The following is a 23493-nucleotide window of genomic DNA, read 5'->3' as shown; positions in this document are numbered from 1 at the left end:
TAAATAAATTCACTTTTAACTCTCCAAAGTCAACAAAAACAGAACTATTCGATTGCGTTCCGCCACGGCCGAGAACCAACTTGCAACTGATCACCGCAATCGTTCCGGATCGCGAATCTAACCTCAAAAACGCCCCCACAACAGTGCAAAACGAAATTTGATCTCAATCAATAGACCGTTCGTCCGTTTTGGGGACAAACGAGAACAAACGGACCATTATTCTTGACCTTCTGTGACAATTAAGAAACATAAACATCGACAAATAGAGCAGCGCCAAAAAAGGATCGCCCGACTCAATTATTTAATTGACGATCCCCAACCGTGGCGGAAACACATAATTTTAACTGCTCGTCGAACTAATCAAGAGCGGAGTAATTTGAGATTTGCTCTTTTTTGGCTCGACTCGTTAAAACCTACCTTCTGCTCTGGCACGTTTCTCGAATTCATCAAACAGTCGGTTGACCTCGTCCATTTCGCGGCGCAGTCGTCGCAGCTGTGGATCCGCCGGGTCTCCCTCGGCGAGCAGCTTGTCGGCGTCGTCGTTCAACGCCCGCCGAATCGCCGTCCGCTGTTCCGCTCCCATCGCCAGGAACTGCTCAAAGTCCCAGCCCTTGACAACCTTGATGGTGGCAAAGATCATGTTCTGGCGCAGTCGCAGCTGCTTCTTCTGCCACAGCGCAACCGAACGGTCAAAGAGGCGCTTCAACCTGTCGGCGGCTTCGATCGCTTCCTGGTCGGGCGGCGGCAACAGCAGACACACTCCATGGACCGACCCTTCAACTCCCTTGGTCGTTTTCACGCGCCACTTGACGCGCCCACTCGTGTCCAACAGCGTGCACGACTCGTTCTGCTCGAGCGAGATGTTACCCTGCTTGTACGGACAGATCGTCTGCACCGTGCACTGCCGATTGACCGGCTGCTTCCGCTGCTTCAAAGGCACTATCGTCGTGGCCTGGTGCTGCAGATGGGCCACCGTCTCGCCGAACGCGTTCAACTCCTCCCTCACGTCCTGCATCCCCCTCAACAGGCCCTCGCCCTGATCCAGCGAAAACTCCGACTGCGAGTACTTGGTGTTCAGGATGTCGTCCCGCTTCGCCAGCCAGTTCTCCGCCTCCCGGATCTCGTCGTAGAACGAGTGGTAGTCGGTGGCGAGCTTCAGGTGGCGCTCCAAACACAGCGTCAGCTGCAGCAGCCACGACCACTGGGACTTGAGCGCCTGCAGGTGACCCTCGATACACTTGGAAGCCGGGTGTTGTTGGACTAGAAGGTCTTCTCCGCGATCGAGGATCGTCACGAAGTGCATCTCGCGCTTCTCCAGCTCGGACATGAGGTTCTGCGGGGATGAAAAGAGGGAAGTTAGTACAGATTTTTATTGGTAATTCAGGTGATCACATCAAGAAAGTAAGAAGCAAATGGTACAGCAATGAAGTGAAGAAGATGAATAGATAAAGCAGACACTAACATTCTACATAACACAATACTGACAGAAATAGATTGATAAACAACAAACTTAAATACTGCTAAACCTCCGGGAAAGACAGTGAGCAAGAGAGCAACTCTCATTGCTCTCCTGTTTCCTATGCCATGGCAGAAGAGAGTTCTAAATCCAAAATTCTTTTTTTCTTTAATTCTGATTTTTTTCTTCATGAAATCGCTCCGATTTGATTTATTTAACTAACAAGTGACATTTCATCTGTGTGTTTCATCAGTGAGATCGAAATTCCAAGAGAGCTATCTAAGTCCGATCTCCTAGAGCAAAGCAGCGAACGGGAGAATGCTAGAGGGAAGAGAGTTGCTCTCTTGCTCTCTGTCTTGCTCTGAGAGTTTTCAGTAGGGTTACCAGGTCTGAACAGACAACAATCTGGCGAAATATCAAAGTAATGAGAAACATGGTGTTCAAAAATTGTGTATTTTCACTTTTTATACATCATGGTTTCACAAAATAAAGAATCTACGTAAATTTCACAAGGTCTGGAAGAAATTGAAAATTATTTTTTTCAAACTGTCACTCATAAAATCTGGCAATGATTTATCTGGCAACCTGGCATCCCTGGTTCTCAGAATGACACCTTCAAATCCAGAGAAAAAAATCTTATAAAGTTGCGGTTTAATTTCGTTCCAACTAAATCAAATTTAGGTTACAAGATAAACTATAACTAAAACGTATAAAAAAACCAAAATGGCTGTGGAGTTGGAACCAGGGTAGTAGTAGGAAAAAAAATTAGGAGTCGATTAGGTAAGAGGTGTTATTTATTTCTATTGAGTCTGTTTAGATAATAAGGTTAAAATTGGCCTAATTTTCAACATTTTTGTATGGAAGTATGGAAGTATCTACAACATTTTAGAAACAAGGTAAAAATTATATTGATGGAAAATTAAAATAAGTTTGGATCTAGACTTTATCTCATAACATTTTTTTAAGCTGCTGAACAAATATTTCAATATTAAAATAAGATTTTCTTCTATTTTCTCTTTTAAACCTTTTGTTAATTTGACATTTTGGCAAATATAAAAAAAATATATTTTGCAATAATATTTTAAAATAAAAATAATACTTTTCTGAATTTCTCTTTCAACTTTTTGTTCTTTTGACCTTTAATCCCTTCGACCTTATGTCTTTCGACCTTTTAACTTTTCGATCCTCAGTCTATCGAGCTTTGTCTTAGGACCTAGGTCAGGGGTGCTCAAAGATTTTGGAGGCCGGGCCAAATTTGAAGCTCAAATGAGCTTGCGGGCTAAATTTACAAAATAGGTTATTTAAAATAAATGAAATTTCGTTATTTTAATTTAAAATACTAGAAAATACATTTACAAGTTGATTTTTTTGATTTAAGACATTTTTAACATTTTCGTTCAAAATAATAGAAAACACAAGCCAGAATTTCAACATTTCAATCTAAAAAAAATGTAAGAAAATGTAAGCACTCGTTAAGTTAAACTGCAATCATTATTTTCAACATAAAAAAATCGACTTTTCGAATTTTTTTACGAAAAAACATTTATTCATCGAAAATTCACTAAAATTCCAATTATTTTTAATAAACCCAAACTTGCCCAAATGTTTCTAAACGCAGAGGAATTCATTTTTAATTGATTTCAGCTGATTGCACTTAAATTTCCATTAATTTTTTGAAGTTTTTTGAAAAAATGTTTTGGCTCCTGGTTTTTTTTACCGTTTTCGATCTGAAATAAGATCAAATCCCGAAGGAAGGTTTCTAAGTGCAAAGTTAGTTAGAGGGTCAGGCGGGTTCATAAAAGGGTCATTTTGACTTTCAAATTAATATCGAATACTTTGAGAATACCTACATTTTTGCAATTATTTCAAATTTCTACCAAAATCAAATTGAAAATATTTCCAAAAATGTTTGATAAAATTGTTGACGATATTTAATAGTTACTCCCATTGAAACGTGTGAAATTGTTTTAATTATTAAAATGTTTGACCAAAATACAAGTCCTAAAAATGGGGATCAAAATATTGATAAATCGTTAGTTTTTTACTACCAAAAAAAAAAAAAAAGAAAAAAAGCATAAAAAAGATTCAAATAATTCATAATGGTAAAAAAGTATAAAATCACTTTACAAGTGGTCAACGGGCCATTTTACATGATCATTCTGAATGGTTCCGCGGGCCACAAAAAATCACCTCGCGGGCCACGTTTGGCCCGCGGGCCATACTTTGGCCACCCCTGACCTAGGTCATCAAAAACTCTCTGAAGATTAAACCACAACAAGCTAGAGATCTTTAAATTTTGACCCCGGATATTACTCGCATAGCTTCAGTGACTATATGGTAGACTTTTTTACAGCAGACGTGTTACAAGATAGCACACAAGCGACGATATTTGGAACGTCCTAGGTCATCCAAAGACTCAATGGAAAAATGACCTGTCCTTTAACCTGACCTAACAATAACCGAATAAGCCAAAAATCGATGGGTTTTGACCCCGGATCATGCTTGCATAGCTTCAGTGAGTATGGTAGACTACTTTGTTGGCATGTTGGAATATTTAGGTCATCAAAGGACTACCTAAAGGTAAAACTGAAAAAAAGCAACACACTACAAGCAATGAAATATACACGAGGAATGGCAGGATACCTTAAATTTTGGGGGTAGAAAACAATCAATATTTAAGCCAAACGAAAACAAAACTTGTCAAGCGCAATGTCCTAAACATCTCGACCTCGTGTACTTACTTCATCACCATTCCCGTACGAACGCTTGAAAGTAGACTTTGGGTTAGATTTTTGTTTTCGCAGTTAGTAACGATTAAAGTTGATGAAATGAAAATTAGAAGGTTTTTTGATTAGAAAGAAGTAAAACTTAAAAAGAAACGTCAAAAATGACTCTCGACTCACCTCATAATACCGATGCACGGCGGACAGATCCAGATTCTTGTCCGCCCAGTCGCGGCTAACCTCGATCTGTTCGCGATCGTTCAGCCAGCTCAGCTCGGCGGTTGCCGCCGACAGGAACAGCTGCAACGCGTCCAGATCGGACAGCCGCTTCGTACTCGTGCTCAGCAGCTCCGCAAAGATTTTCTGCAGCTGGCTGAGCTTCTGCTGATAGAGGGTCAGCTCATCCCCACTAAAGTTCGACTGGTGTCGCTCGCACTGGATGATCTTCGAGTGGAACTGGTCGATCACCTTGTGCTCGTGCTGGTGCCGCTCCAGCTCCACCTTCGCCGACGGCAGATCCGATCCGTAGTCGGAGGTAAGCAGTTGTTTCTGATGGGGGGAGATTTAGGTTAGTTTTGGGTGTAGAAGAAGACTAGAAGACCTTACCAATTTGGTTTGACACCACTCGGTGTACTCCTGGACGTCGCGGAAGTACGGATTCGTGCCAATCTGGCGGGTTTCGGTCACGACGCGCGTTTGCTTCGTGATGGTCGTCTCCTGCACGGGGTAGCTCATGCCGGACAGTTTTTGTACTAAGCTAGTGTGGAATGTGGTGCGCAGCTGGGACCACCGCTGGTGCAGTTTTGTGACTCTGTGGGGGAAAAAAGTAACAGATAAGACTTTGAGTTTAAGAAGGAAGACCCGCAAACTCACTTTTTATGCAGGTCCCCTGCCTGTGGGTATCGACCGTCCTTCAGGTTGTGACAGTCGTCGTTCATCTCCTGGAGCGGCTGCTCCAGGTGCCGGATGTCCCCCTCCAGCCCCTCGACGATGTTCTTCGCCTCGACCGGGTGCAACCGGTCGATGCGGCGGCTCTCCTCGGAGATTCTCGTTTCGATCTTGGTGATGACGGTTTCGGTGTGCTTGTACTCGCGCTGGACCTTGTCCGCCAGCTTCTGGAGCCGCTCGAGCCGCTGCACCTCCTGCTGCAGGATCATATCCCGATCCGCCAGCGCCGACATCAACCGATGCCACGCCTTCTCGAGCGATTCGGGCCGCAGCTCCGTCTCGACGTCCACTTCGCCGATCGACTCGAAGTACTTCTCCAGCTCCTTGTAGATCGAGAACAGTCGTTGTTTGTCGCGTTGTCGCGGTGGCACTTCTTCGCTTCGGAACCGATTCAGGTCGGACAGAAGCCGCTTCAGCTCGATCAGTGTCGTGGGGAAGGCGCGTTCCTGCAGGAGCGACGTCTTCTCCCGGCACCAGTACAGCAGCTGCTGGGCCAGCTCCCGGTACTCCTGCACCCTCCGCTGGGACTCCATGTCAAAGAGCGGGTGCATCTGGGGTGGCTCCGGGAACACATCGTACAGCGAGCTGAGATATGTGATCATTGACTTTTCATCTGGCTCGTTGGTGTCGACGTCTAGAGAAAAAGAAGAAGAAGAACAAAACATTCCAGTTAATAAATTACCGACGAAACAAAATTAAACAATAGAATCGTTGTCACGTCATGCCCACGTAGCCGGTTTAAGCGGGTGGAACAATGTCTTTAGAAGTTGAGGTTCTTGCGGCTTGCGGTCACAGTTGGGAGGATGCCCGGGCATACTTATCAATGGGAAGATGTCGGCAGGTTTCGGTTCGTTACCGAAACAAAGTGCAGTTTTCGCGCTGTCTTGGTTAGGGAGAAGTGGAGGCTTTATTGTTCCTACAATCTAATTTTAAAATAGCAATTCAAGGAAATTATAAGTAATATGAATTTTCTTTCTATTGTTACATAAAATTTCACAAAAATATTTTATTGGGTTTATTTAGGGGTTTCCAGCATCGTGTCAGCCTGGTCAGTAATCCAAAGTTATTCGGGATTGAGAAAGCAATTCAATAATTCTTGGATTAATCAGGAATTCCGTAGTAATTCTGGAGATTTCCAATAATTCTTGTGATGGCTGATAATTCTTGCTAATTCTAAGATTCCATTTTTGAAAAATCTGACAACCAGAGTAATATAGAATGAAAAACCCTATTGAAAAAGTAAACCCGAAATTGCCCAGTAATTTTGGTAATTTTTAATAACTCAGTAATTCCACAATAATTCGAGTAATTCAGCATCAAGAAATCTAGCAACAAAACTTGATGAAGCAATTAAAAAAGATTATCGCGTCATTCCAAGAAGATTTTGGTTATTTCAAGTAATTCTGGGAAATAAAAAAAATACTCCGTTTCTGGCCTATTCAGACTGGTCAGTAATTCTTGATGCTGGAAACCCTTTGACATTTAGATTTGTTTTGTTCCTGTTTGGCAGCTGTTTAACTGGGTTAAGCTGTCGAATACAGGGTGGTCACTCTAATCCAATTTTTGAAATCAAGGCTTTTCCAGAACCTCAAATAATATGCATTTTTACTGTTTATAAAAAAGTCAACAATCGAGTAACATTTTCTAAACTAATTCAAAATATGAAATCAAACAATTGACACTTTTTGTAAAAAAATACTTAAAGCAAAATATTCCAAAATTACTTTGGAAACAGAAGCTCTTATAATTTCAATTCAAAAAAGAGAACGAAAACAATCAGCCTTTAAACAATACAGATAAACCTCTTTTTACGTTTTACAAATTTGTCAATTTCTCTGGAAAAACGCAACATTTTTGCAATCTCTTAAAATCATTTTGTAGGTTTTGTTCAGATCTGCAAAACGCTTTTTGAAGCTTGCAAAAATATTCTACGGTTTAAGAGAAATCGACGAAATTTAAATCGTAACGCCTCTGCGTAAAAAGAGGTTTCACTGTAATCAATTGCTTTGTCAAACATTTCATTTCAAACTTCACTTTAAAAATTGTCAAACCTAATGTTTTTGTTCCTCTAGTTTACCTGGAACAGAAAAGTGAATGGCATAAAGTTAAAAATTACTAAATATTTTATATTTTATTTTTTTTTATCAGCATCTATCAGAAAATTTCTAAATATGTATAAATTCTTGTGAAAAAAGTTTTTACAAAATAGTGATAAATCACAATCACAATTTTTTTGTGTGTGCAAAATGCAAATAGAAACTTCGACCTATTTCCAAATTGATTTTCAAGATAGTTTTTTTAAATTTAAAGTTTCAAACTTTTAAAATAATACTCTACCCTTTTTACTTTGAAAAACAGAGTTACAAAGTTTTTTAAGAATTAAAACATATTTTTCATAAAACTATACATCCGATTCCCAAATTTTCCTTACATTTCAGGAGTGATTAAAAACATGTTTTAGTAGATTTAAAAAATAAACTGTAATATGAAAATTTGTGATTTTCTACTACCCCTTAAGGTTGAAGTTACCTATATTTTATATTTATACAGTACTTGTTCGGTAACTGGGCTGAGAACGTAGCCCAATCACCGAAAGCTGCTCGCTAACTGGGCTGATCGAAAAAACACGAGGAGACCACCGATGCAAAACTATTTTTCTGAAGAAATATAAAAATAAAAGTTAATCAAATTTATTTACAATGCTTACTTTTCATATTTCTTCAATTGTGACTTGGAATTAAAAAAAAGTTTGAAAAAAGTTTTTTTATTTATTGAAATGATGTGTGCTTCCATTAACCCCTCGGTCATTTCGGTTTGTTTTGGTTTTTTGACGTTTGTCTGCTTTTTAACTGGGCTACGGGCCAGTTATCGAGCGCCCAGCTAAAAAGCAGCCCAGTTACCGAACAACTACTGTATAAGAAATCATTCCCTTTTTAAATTGATGCATGATTATCATACATTGATTGCATTTAAATTAATATTGATTGAGAGTATTTTACCGTACTCGTAATTAAATTAATGACCTTTTAAGTACTGTGTTTGTTCAACAGTTAAGGGCGAATAACAGGTACTCGAGGAATGCAAATGAAGTTTGAAGTCAATCCACGTTTGACTACGTTGGGCTACGCAGTAAATTTGGGTCTTGCTCTAAAATCAAATTTGACAGTTTCGAGTAACACTCACCTTCCGGGTCGAGCAGCCGCGTGACGCCGTACTCGCGCTCCACCACGTGGAAGGCCTGCTCGAGGCGCTCGCGGGGCCGGCGCGATCTCGAGTCTCGCCAGTCGATGAGATCGGGCCGGTTGCGGTGGATGAGCGCCGAGAAGGCGAGACCGTCCCGCCAGGAGCCGGTGAAGTCGTTGACGCGGACGCCCGGGTACTTGGCGGTGGAGCGGCGCGCCCACCGCAGCAGCGCCTCCCGCGCCGTCAGGTTGTCCTCCTGGCCGACCACGATGTCGGAAATCTGGAAAGAAGGGAAGAATGCTGAGGTTAGTTTTGCGATCTATAGCAGTGTTGCCAGGTGGTTCCGGGATTGAGCTAGAGACGACATCGTAAAAGGTAAAAGGGCTTAAGCCAACAAAGTAAAGTAGACCGAAAATGCATTCACAAGCAACAGTTGCAAAATAGCGCGTTGTTTGATGGTGGTGGGCAAACAATAACAATGTGACAACAATGCAAATGTATTTAAATTAAATTGCGTGGGAGCGTCCACTCTCCGGAGATCGAGCGTGCCCAGATTGGACACCAACCGTAACAGTACGACAGTTTGACACTATTTCATTCAGAACTTATTAATTTTAAGAGCTGTCACATTTTAAATCATTTCCATGAAAAATGTGAAAGTTATCGAAACATAGACAGATCTTAAAATTTTAGATGATATTAAGAATTTATATCAAACAAATAGGGTTCTACTGTAGAACCTTTTCGAGTTCCGTGGGTTTTGTCCGAGGTCACCCTGGGGTGCATTCTGAATACGTTGGCATTTTACGCCACCACCGCCGCGCGCGCTACAAATTGATTAATCTGTGGAGTAGGTGGTGAACTGCCCCCGGGCGTCACTGATCACACAAAATGCTGATCATTCATAGATCACCAACCCATCAATATCGGCGTCAATCGGCGCTTGATTCGTTGATCTGGGGGGGACTAACGTCACCATATCGGGTTACGACAACTTATTGGTAGGTCTGCGGCAGTCTGCGCGGGAAGGAAACCACCACCACGACCAACGACACCGGTAATAAATATCCATCAAATGGCACAACACACCGCGGAGAGAATCGATGCGATTTTTTTGCAGCTAAAGAGTGATTCGCTGTGAAATCGGAAATCATATTTACTAAGGAAGGGAGATACTAGGAAACGCTTTTTGGCAGAGTTCCCAGACTGTCAGAATGACTTACAAATACAGTAGTTGTTCGGTAACTGGGCTGAGAACGTAGCCCAGTCACCGAATGTTGCTCGTTAACTGGGCTGAACAAAAAATAACGAGGGGACCACCGATGCATAATATTTTCCAGATGAAATATAAAAATAAAAGTTACTCAAATTTATTTACCATGCTTATTTTTCATTTTTCTTTAGTTGTAACTTGAAGTTTTACAAAAGTTTGAAATTTTTTTTTTTATTTATTGAATATGATTTTTAGCATCCATTAACCCCTCGGTCATTTTGGTTTGTTTTGGTTTTTTGACGTTTGTCTGCTTTTTAACTGGGCTAAGGCCCAGTTATCGAGCGCCCAGTTAAAAAGCAGCCCAGGTAAACAACGCCCAGTTACCGAACAACTACTGTATATATTTTCTTGTTATTAGGTTCGGATGTTATTCCGATAAAAAATTATAAAATCAAAACTATGTATAAACTTCTGCTTAACGAATTCTTAATGCCAGCTGAACTGTTGATATCTCTTGAAAGTGTTGCCAGACTTCCATAGTTCACAAATAATCAGGAAGGTCTTCCAAAGATTCTTTCGTTTTGTACATGAAGATGGTTCCAACAATGATTTTCATTGAAACTGTCTGCAATCGGGCTTGATTGGAGATAATCCATGACAGTGTTGCCAGATACTCAAAATTTACTACTTTTTAGATTTGTCTGACAAATCAAATTAACCGAAACGATGTACAATAGGACAATTCTAGATGTAGTACATTAAAAAAAATCGTCAAAATACTCGTAACATGAGACAGGGTTGCCAGATTTTCGAAATAACTGTATTTATTTCAAAAATAAGATCTGTTTATGAAAAACTTTAAAAAATCCTAACAATTTTTTTTTACAGAATGATAATGAATTCTTGAAAAATATAATTTTATTACAAAGTGGTTAAAGTACTCGTAACATGAGACAGGGTTGCCAGATTTTCGAAATTATTGTATTTTTTTCAAAAATAAGATCAAATCAAAAATCACCCCCGGGTCTTTTGTGGTCTCTATTGCAAGTTTCTGCTCGAACCTAGGAGTCCGAAGGCTTGAATGGGGAGAGTACCCAAACCTCTTTTTACTCCAAGGAACCTTCCACCCCAGTGTTTGAACTGACGACCTTTGGATTGCGAGTCCAACCGCCGCCAGCGATTCCACCGGAGTAGGCTTGGTTTGGTGTGTTGTTTGTACTTATGGCATGGAGATGACTCCTACACCTGGAATGACTAAACGGCCTAACAACCAAGGCCGGGACCGACATTTTATTTCCTCATCCGATGGAAGGTTGGAGCAGATGGGAATCGAAACCAGAATCATCCGCTTACAAAGCGGACAGCGTAACCATTCGGCCACGCACTGCCAAAAATAAGATCTGTTTATGAAAAACCTCAAAATTTCTAACAAAATCATTTTTTTACAGAATGATAATGAATTCTTGAAAAATATAATTGTATTACAAAGTGGTTAATGTACTCGTAACATGAGACAGGGTTGCCAGATTTTCGAAATGATTGTATTTTTTTTTCAAAAATAAGATCTGTTTATGAAAAACCTCAAAATTTCTAACAAAATCATTTTTTTTACAGAATGAGTGTAACATGAGACAGGGTTGCCAGATTTTCGAAATTACTGTTTTTTTTTCAAAAATAAGATCTGTTTATGAAAAACCTCAAAATTCCTAACAAAACTTTTTTTTACAGAATGATAATGAATTCTTGAAAAATATAATTTTATTACAAAGTGGATAAACTACTCGTAACATGAGTCAAGGATGCCAGATTTTCGAAATTATTGTATTTTTTTTGCAAAAATAAGATCTGTTTATGAAAAACCTCAAAATTTCTAACAAGATCATTTTTTTACAGAATGATAATGAATTCTTGAAAAATATAATTTTATTACAAAGTGGTTAAAATGCTCGTAACATGAGACAGGGTTACCAGATTTTCGAAATTACTGTATTTTTTTTCAAAAATGAAATTTGTTTATGAAAAAACTCTAAATTCCTAACAAAATCTTTTTTCAACACAATGTAGTCGGAAAATCGGGGAAAATCCAAAAATTGCAAAAATTGACTTGTTAAAAATGAAGGATTTTGATTTAAAAAAAGGCAGGAATAAGTCATATTTCCAAAGCCACTCTTTTGAAGCCATTATTTGAAAATGTTGTTAAAAATTAAAAAAAGCTATTTGTAAAGAATTTTAATTAATTTAAAAAAAATACGAATATTAAAAATTACAAGCTAAGCGAAACATTTTTTTTTAAAGAGCAATTCGTTCTTCGATTATTTTGCATTTTTAATCTGGCTCAATCTTTTTAGGTGTCTTTCGTATGCCCAAAGAAGCCATTTTGCATCATTTTGTCCATCATCAAATTATACACGGAAATGTCATGGAAAAAACACATTTTATCACTAAATAATAATAAAAAAATGTATACCATTGTCTGATTTTCAAAGGATAATGTTGTGGAATTTTCTGCTATGTGCAATTAAAACAATTTAAAAAAATATTATCAAGAACAACATTTGGAAAGGGCTAAAATACTTATTTTTGACCTTTTTAAAATGTTGAGATAAATTTAATGTCAAATAATGTTTTGAAATTTTCAAGATTAACAAAAAATTCACGGTTTTTGCAAAGAATATAACTTGATCAAAAACGCTTTGCATTTTCAGGAATTTTCTAAAAAGATGGAATATTAAATATAATCTCCCCTCAATCATATATAAAAAAAATTAAAATATTGTTTAATTGAAAGTCCAATCTAAAACCCGCTGGCCGGCTGCGAAATTATGGAAATGTATAATTTGTATCAGACTTGGTTTATGCTGATACAGATTAACTCAGTCCCGAGTATTAGATGGTGACAGCCCAAGCGCCTGCATCCAATGACCTACTTCAGGATGGCAGAGAACCTGGCGGTCAAATTCATTGTCCGGAATTAAGTCAACAATTTGGACTTAGGCCCAAAATAGGGACATAAGCTTCAAAATTATATGAAATCACAAAATTGAGAAAAATATGATGAAATATGAAAAATATGATGTTACACGGAGAAAAAAGAGTTCTCAAAATCGTGAACAAGCGTTCGTGAAATTGGGAACCACGAACAAAGTGTTCAAATTTCATGGTACGTTTTTCAAAATCGTACCATGGAATTTGAACACTTTGTTCGTGGTTCTGAATTTCATGAACGCTTGTTCACGATTTTGGGAACTCTTTTTTCTCCGTGTAGATACTTAATCATAAATTAAGATTAATTGAAGTGGATTTTCCAGAGAACGTCACGACAACTCTGTTAGCTTTGCCCAACTCGCTGCGCGTTCATTCTTGGCTACCGTCCGCCAGTCATCGCCATCGCCATCAATCGTCGCATTCGTAACGCCAATTATCTCCTTATAAACACCGGGGGGAAAAACAAACGAACTGTTTGGCGCTATTTTGGGCGCAATATTATTATTTTTCAATTCAATTCAAAACGGCCGCGACCTCGTGCGCTAAAGTGCGGTGCCGTTTTTAAGCATTTCACGATCTGTGTGTTTTTTTGCCATAATTGATAAGCGTCGGGGTTTTAGAACATGGAGTTGCTTGTAAGGGACGACAAGTTTAGTACTAAAAGATGTTTCGAAACTGCGTGACTTCTAAGGGGGGAATCCTGTCTTTGTGGTGATGAAACAGAAGCCGCGCGAACAACCTTCTGATCGGGTGTCGTGACGTGAATTATGGATATTTCCCCTTTGGCATTGGAGTTGATTGGCAACATTGATTGTTTTCAAAGCAATGAAGGTGGCACATATGAACAGTTGCAGAATCGAAGCTTGCAGAACATCGTAATTTTTCTAGCAAATAAAAGTTTGAAATTTAATTCAACCTCAACAGTTATCTTGGTCACGCTCGCAGTAGTTCGCACCTTTTGAGCTCGAAGATGTTATTCGTTGGAATAAATACATATATTTTACAGCACAGTGGGTTGTATAATCGTCCAAACAAAGGTTGTTTACCGAAAATGAACCAAACACGAGTTCACTAAAGTTTGCTTCCAACGAATTTGGAGTCACCTGCCGACTCAAAGACTGTAATTATACGGAATTTGGGGGGTGCCAAATGGATTGATATTTGACCAGTAGTAGGTCACGTTTCAGTTTGGTGTTGAATGTTGTCTCAAGGTTGCAGCATAAGAAGATTGCACCAAATTAGGCTTGTCGCCGACCAACTACGAAAAGTAGTAATTGTTGTTATGATAATAATGATAGCAGTGACATAACCTCAACTAAAAGCCCATCCATCACCCAACGAACCCGCTATTGAATGGAGAATTATTTTAATGAATGTAAATGACGGTGCAACCTGAAAGCAAGCCCCCAGCTCAGTTCAGAAGGGGTATCATCACCGTCGACAAAGTTGGGGCTTCTTGCCCGTGTGAGCATCGAAGTCTTCCACATTGGCAAGTTAGTCCCAACTAAACCAGAAGATGATTGGCAGAAAACAGAAATTAATTGATTACTCATGCACGGTACTAAGATTAGAAGCTACGCTGGTAGTTCACCGCACGTCACTTGGCGGGAATGTCAAAGTCAAAACGAACGCCGTCGGTGGGCACCACTCGACCGGAAAAGTGTAAATCAATTCAGCGCTGCGAGTGTTCGGGGGGTGTCGAAGGTGACGATTTATGGACCGGATCACCATCGCAGACCTTGAAAACTCGGAACCACCGCAAAAACAAAGTTTTTCCGGCGCCTTCGCGCCATGCCCGATTTTTAGTACATGTACTAAAAGTCGCAACGCGTCGAAAAGCGGTCAAAAGAAACAGATGTTTCAGTACTAATTTCCTCCCACGGCTATCACGGAGTCATCATTCCGATGTAACGAGCCGGGGGTTGCAGAGGGGGCGGGAGATCGTGACTCCGCGCCTCAGCGCGGCGGTATGTAAACTATATCCAAAGCATTGTCTGACGACGACGACGACCACAACAGCGCATGGATCAAACCGTTTTCGTTGGATAGGTCATGTAACGACGATGTAAACATTGAGCGGTACACGCGTCCGTTTGTGTCGGTGTGTGTGTGAGGATTTCTAACCAAACTTGGCTTCTCGGCTTTGCCGAGATGTCCGACCGACCATATGGTCCGTCAAGCAAATGAACTGGAACTGTAATAAATTGTGCTGTGAAATGAGAGGAGTCTCGTGGGGGTGAGAAGTCAAATGTCAGGTATTATGAACCTAATTAATTTCAACTTCTTCAAATGAAGACAAACTGGTAGTTGTACGTTTCTGGAAATAACTCAATTGAAAAATATGAAAATTATGTTAACAAAAACCAACTCAATTTGCTGACTAACTAATCAATATTGAGATAATAACGATAGCAGTCCGAAAATGCAGTACTAACATAGGTTCATATAGCAATTTCAAAGACTTATACTCAAAAATTTACTAAAATGCTCATTTTTCCCTATTTCAAAGTTTAAATTGAAAAAATCTAAGTTCTTAATGCTTAAATTCATCAACATACTTTAGTACAATAAATCTAATTTCGTTAAGAATTATCTGAGCACATAAAAATAAAATAGAAAATGTGACGTTTTTTCCTTTCTTCAAACAAGGCCTTGAAGTATTGCAGCAAATGAGGCTTCAGTATTTAAGTAAAAAGTACTTAAAATATGCACAAAAATATCATTTTATTTATATTGATCCTTGCACTATAACTTGGATTTGGCCCGCACTTTTCTCTCGCACTTTTGACAACAAAATTTCCAAAAACTAGGCAACCATCAGTTGTTTATTTACATTTTCAGTCGCAGTTTCCACTAAACTGGACATTCGCACTTTAAAATTGCAATTGACAGGTGAGCAACATCGGCTCGCTTTGATCATTTTTTGAGAAAATTAAAATTTCCCAAGCCAGTTTCACAAGTCGCAATAGTGCCATCGATAGCAATAATTTAGTGCGAAGTCCGGGTTAGTGAGAATTGCGCAATATGTACTATAAAATAGTGCAATGCGGTTTGAAAATTATGAAATTTGTTTAAAAAAATAATTTTCCTCGTTCGAGAATGACAGAAACGGTAAAGAATGCAATGGAATTGCAAACAAAAAAAAAACAAATATTGTTTAAATAAAAAAATATTAAAAAATAATAATATACTGGATTCAAAACCAACATAAATGATCTCAAATGCAGAGAACCTGTAAGTATTCATTTAATTTTTAATCAAATAGCTAAATCTGATTTGTTTACTTTTGAACATGCAAAGCAGTTTAGTACAATGATTCCGGCTTGATTTTTTTTACCGAAAATTAAACCATTTTATCGTTTCGTATTCCAATATAAGGTAATTTGAAAGTTCATTTAACTTAACAAAATGTAATCAATAGATAATATATTTAATACCTTCAAACTGAATGAAAAATTTATAGCACTTAAATTTTGTTTGAATTAGAATTATATGATAGCTAAATTTTACCAAATTTGAAAGCAAATGAAGACAAAATCAGAGTCGTTTTTTATTAAAAAGGCCATGCATAATTGCAGACAAAATAATAAACAATTTGTAAAGATTTTCAATACATTTTAGTACAAAAAGTGTTTTTTAAAAGAAAATTCCTTTGTTGAAGACAATTCATCAAAACAATTTTAAAAGCAAATGCAAAATAAATAGGCAATTGAAATATTCCTTGCACTAAAAAAATAAATATTTTAAATTAAAATTAACAAGAGATCATCGTTAAAAAATGATGAGAATTTTAACTCCATTTGTATAAAAAAATATCGTTTGTCTTGAAAATAATTTCATTTCAATTTCATAATTTACAAAAAAAAAATAAACATTAATGCTCATTTTGGCTATTTTTTGGCTGTTGTTAGCTAATTAGAACCTCAAGAAGCACAGTTATCATTCAAAATAATTGATCTATAACAAGGCCGTTGCAAATATTTTTCAAAGTTTATGTTGCCCCAAGGGGCAAAACAAATATTTTTTCAAAAAACTTCAAAATTTTAATGAAAATTAAAGTTTAATCAACTGAAACCCAGTTAAAATGCATTTTCCCGCGTTTATAAACCTATTTGGCATGTTTGAACTCCTTTGAGAACATTTTAAATTTTCATGAAATACCAATGTACAGTCCCACGAAAAGTTTTTTTTATGCGAAAAAAAAATTCCGTCAATACTGAAATGATTGGAAAGCAACTATACGCCTGTAAAATGCATTTTAAAACACTTTTTTCATCCAAATGTTGAAACCTAGGCTTCTAATTTCAATTATTATATTTTTTATTTTTGCCCCCCCCCCCCCCTCGACTTTGCTCAGAGCCGAGGGACATAAGCTTCAAAAAATATTTGCAACGGCCTAAATGTTCCATTCAACACACCTAGAATGACACTTTCAGTATTTTTAGTACTTTCAGTATTTTTAGTACTTTCAGTATTTTTAGTACAATGATATCTTTTTTAATTTTTTTATGACAATTTGACAAACAAAATTGACCATATTTTCCCCTTTTCTATTGTGATTTCCAAAAACGGAAAGCAATGGACAGGAATTATAAAAAATAAATAAAAAAATATGAAAATCAAACAAATAAATCTAATGTACTAAAAAAAGGACAAAGAATTTAATAACATAAGGATCTAAATATGTTTACTACTGTCGTTGACAATATCTAAGTTATTCCATTCAAAAATTAATAGTTTTCTTAAGAAGAATTCAAGAGCAAACAGTTTCGTTATCATCGGTTTCTGATTTCCATTCTATGAAAATGTAACAGCCCAAATATCAGCTTCAACAATCCATTTTATAAGAAAACTTTTGTACTAAAAAATCAAAAAAATAATTTCAATGTATCGGTGCTTGCATGCTTTTTGCACTTTGCTTGCTATGATTCCTGGTTTTAGTACAAGGGCGCACACGATACAAGAAGATTTATTGTACTAAAGAGGCTCATTAATTAATTCATTAATTTAATCTTCTTTGGATCCTGACATATTTACTACTGTTTGTGGCAAAAATCTGAGTTAATTTTTGTCAAAAAAAGTCAACACCTACGTAGAAGATTTTTAGAACAAAAAGTTTCATTTGATTTTTATCTCATGAAATTTTAAAATTCAGATATTTGCCCATGGATGGTAAGGCACAGTCTCTGTGCCTGTTCAAAAATCAGCTGGGTATAACAATACATATTGTAAAAAATCTTTTGTACTAAAAAATGTAAGGTTTTCCCAAGTTCACCGAAATCTTCCGATTGTTACCTTGGCCCGCTTCGACTCCCCACCGCCGCCGTGTGCGCCCATCCGCAGATACCCGATCTCGGTCGTCTTGACGTCCCGATTCTGCCGGATCCGGTTATCCGCCTGGGCCTGCTCTTCGGCGCGCGTCAGCGTGGTGATCTTGCGAACAATGTGGGTGGTCATCCGGCGATGACCGTCCGATGCTCGCTGCGAAGTGCTCGTCGTTTCCATCGTATTGCCGAGGACCTCCGTTGTGAGGCGCTTGTTCCGGGTCACCTCGGCGACGACCCGCGTGGGAGCGTCTACCTGGACCAGCTCGTTACCGTAGCCCATGGTGGGCGGGAGGGCCTTCCAGTGGTCGCGGTTCATGGTCTGGATGACGCCCGGGAGTTCCGTGACGGTCGCTTCGATGACCTTTTCGTTGAGGATTTCGTGCCGGAAGCGCAGATTGCTCGGATCGTCCAGGTTGGTCGTGATGGCTGAGCCGCGACGACGCTCCATGCTGCTGCTGGCAGCACTGCTCGATCGGCTGACCAGGGCCGAGGACGAGGGCGAAGGTTGGCCGTAGCCGTGCTCGCGCGTCGCCTTCATGAAGACCCGTCCCCGGGGACGGAACTCGTCGTCGATTTTGTACATGTTCGAGCTCGCACTTCACTCACGTGTTGTTTGTAGCACTTTTTTGTTGAACTCTCTTTACACAGTTTTCTTCCTTTCTACATTGAGAAACCAACCCCAGAATAATCAATATTGTGCAAAACAACACCACGTTCTCTCCATGCGTGTGACCGGGGTGACTATGGCCGCTCGTGTTACCTCTTACTGCTGCTACCGAACTTTTAGGGCTTCTACAGTCGGAATGGTCAGTCCAACTGACACCACCCCGTTCTGTTCATTGAAAAGTATCCGAATTTGGTTTGCTGTACCAGGCCCAAGCAAATGACAAAATATTGTGATGCGCAGGAAGTCGCAAACGGTATTTTTATGTGCCAAACGGAGCTTTAATTGGAACCCGTGTGATGGCTAGAAAAGCCGCCGCGACTTGCAAATGTTTACGGTTGAACCGTTTGGATGCATTCTGAGTCAAAACATATAAAGCAGTTGTTTGTTTGATATGGGAAAATAGGGTAGAGTTGCCAACTGTTGGCTGGTCCTCCAAAACACCAGAAATGCCTTCTTAAGTAGACAAATTCTGGAATTATTAGCTTTTTAAAAATTGAATAAATTAAAACTTTATTTAAATAAACGTCAAATTTGACTTCTTTACCCTTTGCAGAAAATGCCCACATCTTTATCTGTAATATCTGATCTACACGCACGTGTGGGTGTGAACCCGTCAAGAAATGCATGCAGGTCAATCTTCAACGGCTGTTGAGGAGGCCCCCCACACGATCTGCAACTCTTGACATGTTCAGTGCCACCATCGCAAACGTATTCATTTCACGGGTCACAACCCAGCACGACCCTGAAGGAACCTAACCTAGCGAGGCAACCCACACAATTGGAGGAAGTTCAAAACGATTCTTCCGAGTTTCAGACTAGTTGTACTAAAATTTTGTTACCACTCTTCAATTACTACCCTCCAATCAAGGTGCGTTCGTTCATTTCTGATAAAAACAATCGTTTCAACATCTTCAAAAGCGAACAAACCGCGATAACGACCGAACTAACAATCTGGCGCTATCTAAGGCAATTGTCACAACAAAATTACGTCGTCTTTTTCGAGTGGACTCCCACGACTCGACATTCCAGCGTCTAATATCTTGCGCTTTCGGAAAAGCAGCTTAATAAAATTAATATAGAGGTTTACGGCCATCTTTGGCGGGCTGTTGTTTGAATTTCAAAAATCCAATTCTCACACCAAAGTCGAGGGGTTCCACTGGAAACTGTGCCACACTGAAACAGGTAGATGAGGTGTAGGTGTTTCCATCATCATACTTTTGAAGTCATTCACCCACACGCAGATCGCCATTCAGCGTTGTCAATCGTTATTGCCACCACATTTGCACGGTTTCATCGGCGGTTGGCGGCGGTCCAAAACCGTATTCAAATCGTCGACGGACGTCGGAATGCCGCGATTAGGCGTGACCGGAACCTGCGTGCCGGGGAAGTCAACCCTCTAAGGCACTACACCTCAGCTTGATTCAATTAGTTACTCAATTTAAAACGTATGGAGTTGACGTGGGTGATCTCTACAACTTCTGAAAGCCCCCTCGAGTTGAGCAAGTCACGTGAAGTTTGTACTCTCTCCTCCGCTGGAATCGAAGCAGTAATGCGGAGGAAGTGGAACAACCTACACGGTCACGGTCACCGATTGATCCAGAGCCAGCCGCTTTGTGTCCACCGCTGATAATGAAATTGTATCAGAGTTGTTCTAAAAATAAGGCCCCGTGTGACTCTGCTGTGTTTTGTTTTTGTTATCAACGAAGCCACACAGCAGCGGGGTAGATCAACAGAAGCTTTCGCGGTATCGCGTCGAAAGACTGAAGAAGGTTCGATAAAATACGGTGTACTAAACCGTTGAACACAAACTGGTTTTATTACGGAATCTTGTAGATAACGTGCGGTGTTAAGCTTGTACTAAAATTAATTAATGTTAAATTTGAAGACACAAAACCAGCCAAGTTAGTCATTTTGCGTAATTGTTCAACAATTGATAACATTTTCTGGTGAAAATTCAAAAAATCGCTCATCACAACGCTTGTACTAAATATTTAAATCTAATTTTACAGTCTTAAATATCGTTTTCAATGGTTTTCTTTTATAGTACTTTCTTTTTACGTAGTGTAGCATTTTTAAACTATTAATTATGTAATTCTGATTTTTAGTACAAGCTTTTTATTCGTCAACTTTCCAATTTTAGTGATGATATAACACGAAAGATATCAAACAATTTTGAGGCAAAAAAAAAAAACATTCCAAACTAGCTGGCATCACAGATGAATCCACCAATGGAAAGCTTGTACTAAAATTCTTCAACGTCTTGATGGTCGAGTGTGTTTAAATGAAACACTATACATCGACCAAATTGAATACTGAAAATCATCAGAAAACCTATACCAACGAATACATCAATGCAACTCTTGTACTAAAAATTATAAGTTTCAGTGAATGGATTTCGATAGAAAAACGATGATTTCAGACAAAATAAGCAAAATGCCTTTAACACTAGCAGTCAAATTTGAAACAACTGCATACTTGAGAACAAAACACTAATTTGTTTAAAAATCTTTTTAAAGTAAAACTATGCAAAACAAAACTGAATTTCAATTCAGATACAAAAAAAAAATCCGAAGCGTGTACTAAAATTTACAAGTGATAAAATGACAGAGGTTTCAAGAATTAATAGCTGCGGTTGTTAATTATGATCATATTTGATTCATCATCAATTCCATCATGTGTACTGTACTAAACAGTTCAACAACAGCTTGATAATGTACACTATTTTGTACTAAAATTTACAAATCCAACTCAAAGAAACTGACTTCAGAACGCTTAACTGCAGTTGCATCCGTATGCAAACAGATCCACGCTTGATATTGCCTAATGACATCCTGTACTAAACTCCGAACGTAATTAGTCCCAATGTCGCGATCCACTCGATTCGCCCCAATTCAGGTAGCAGTAGCAGCAGCTGTCGTCGGCGGCCCTAGTCACCACAACATCGAAAAAGGGCGTTCAGCGTCCTTCGATTGCACAACTCTTCGAGCGTTATCCGGTTTTCTTATATCACACAGTCCACAATTACATCCGTTCGTCCTTGACTTGCCACAGCAAATCCTCGCGGATGTACTAATCTTCTTTCCCCAACACTTTTTTGTTCCGTTTAATCCAGAACTCCCCCACAAAACACACAACAAACCCAGTTTTTCCGACCGAGAGATAACCGAGAGGTGCGATGCGACTTCGCAACCGTTCGTCACGTTTGTTTGAGGTAAACTGAAAGTGACGAGTTGGAAACAATTTCACTATAGGTGTCCGATATCGGCGAGCACTGTGCGTTCTCTCGCGGTGTCATTCTCTCGCTCGCGCGCGGGCTCTCCGTGAACACGGAGTCAACGCTGGAGGAGGTACAGTGGGACATGGTTTAACGCGTGAGTTGAAAGAGGGTGTGCAATATCTTTTAAAAGAATTTAGTACAAGAAGTTTAATGGCTCAACGGAAGTATATTTCAAAACTTATCGTATCAACTTCAGTTAGCTTCAGTGACCATTACTGAGTTTGTTAAAATCAGCTCAGGTCATCCAAATACTCCAAGAAGTAAGGAGCTATGATTTTAGTACAAACGTTTAACAGCTCAACGGGAGTCTTTTTCAGCTCGTAAGCGACCACAACAAATGCAGGTACCTTCAGTAACCTTTGCTGAGTCTATCACAATCATGTTGGAGAGTTTGGAAAGTCTAAGAACTCCCTGAGGAATAGTCCTTGAAGTCAACCATGTCAACAGATGTCTGTTTCAATATTTTAGCTCCAATGACCCTCACTGAGTTCGTCACACTCAATTTCGGAAAGTTCGGGTCATCCAAGAGCCCTCAGGAGTAACGTGCTCAAGTTCAGTAGTTTTAGTACAACCAAGAAATCTGTTCTAGGAGATCAACTAACTCAATGGAGATGTCCAAAAACTCTCAAGTTTAATTTCATGTAGCGTGCAAACCCAACCCGCGTAAACCGAACCCCGACTGTCCAATCAACGAGCCCCACGAGACTAGTCTCGCGCGTGTATCGCGCTCAGCAAACGTAAACAACAGCGTGAAGTGGAGGTTGGTCGGGCGCCAGGATTCCACCGCATAACCCTACGATGATGATGGATTCTTGTTCCGACGAGTGCCAATTTTGGACACCCTCCTCCCCGCGAAAAGAGTCGGACCTCATAGGCCACCGCGCCGGTCTCAGGGTTGAACACGCTCAAGATCTTCATAGCATTGGTGTCGCGCGCTCTGTTGTTCTCCAAAAAAGGCTCGACATCCGTGGATTGGGTCCGTGGGTCGGTCTCGGGGGCCATTACGTCACCAATGTTTATACCCGATGATGCGCGGGCGTAGTTCTCGGAACTACCACCGTGTTGTTTGCGGGCGATAATGATGTCGATCGCTGATTTACATTTCTGTTGGTTTTGTTTGCGGGAGGAAATAAATTAGAGCGACACCTTGCGGGCAGTAGTGGCACGTGTGTGGGAGTCACTGTTTGATCTTGAAAAATTAAAAGGGTAACGTATTGTAGCACGATCCATCATCCGGTGAGATCACCCTCGGAGTTTTTTTTTAGTACAGGCCAGCTGAGCCCACCAGCCGTAACCGGGATTCATTTGTGTGTCTCTTTGATTCATTCCCGGGGTCCACGCTTCGTTGACCTTCGGCGGCGGCGGTGCAGAGAACATTTTTCCACATTAATTTATTGCACAGACAGGCACACAATTGGCTCGCGGAACAACTCCCTTTGTATCGTCGCACGCAACAGGCAGTACGCGGTGGTTACAGGTTTTAGTACATTCATTTACGGTACTGTTCAGCGAGGAGTGCCGCGAATTACGTTACGGGTGACTGCAGTACTTTATGGGTCGACTGGAGAATATTTATTTTTTAGTACAAATTTTAGTACAACGAAATTCATGATGCTAGAGTGCTACAAACCGCACACATTTTTGTACTAAAAAGTAACTTGAAGGAGTTGTACAAAACTACCTATGTTTTCAATTTTTTACTAGACTGTTTATT

At 39.6% G+C, this 23493-nt stretch overlaps 1 protein-coding gene across 1 annotated transcript in view; it reads right to left on the bottom strand.

The window, feature by feature from the left end:
- Nucleotides 1–21734, bottom strand: part of LOC6034268 (microtubule-actin cross-linking factor 1, isoforms 1/2/3/5) — a 104262-nt gene extending 82528 nt beyond the window's left edge. The window contains 7 exon segments of the mRNA XM_038257215.1: nucleotides 418–1333; nucleotides 4360–4728; nucleotides 4786–4990; nucleotides 5053–5761; nucleotides 8311–8590; nucleotides 17804–18495; nucleotides 21642–21734. Coding sequence (XP_038113143.1) covers nucleotides 418–1333; nucleotides 4360–4728; nucleotides 4786–4990; nucleotides 5053–5761; nucleotides 8311–8590; nucleotides 17804–18418 — 3094 coding nt within the window. The 5' untranslated portion in view covers nucleotides 18419–18495; nucleotides 21642–21734.
- Between the last annotated feature and the right edge of the window lie 1759 nt (nucleotides 21735–23493).

Source organism: Culex quinquefasciatus, chromosome 2 (assembly GCF_015732765.1).
Source record: "Culex quinquefasciatus strain JHB chromosome 2, VPISU_Cqui_1.0_pri_paternal, whole genome shotgun sequence".
NCBI lineage: Eukaryota > Metazoa > Arthropoda > Insecta > Diptera > Culicidae > Culex > Culex quinquefasciatus.
Note: the sequence above shows the minus strand (reverse complement) of the source record. Positions and strands in the feature narration are given on the sequence as shown.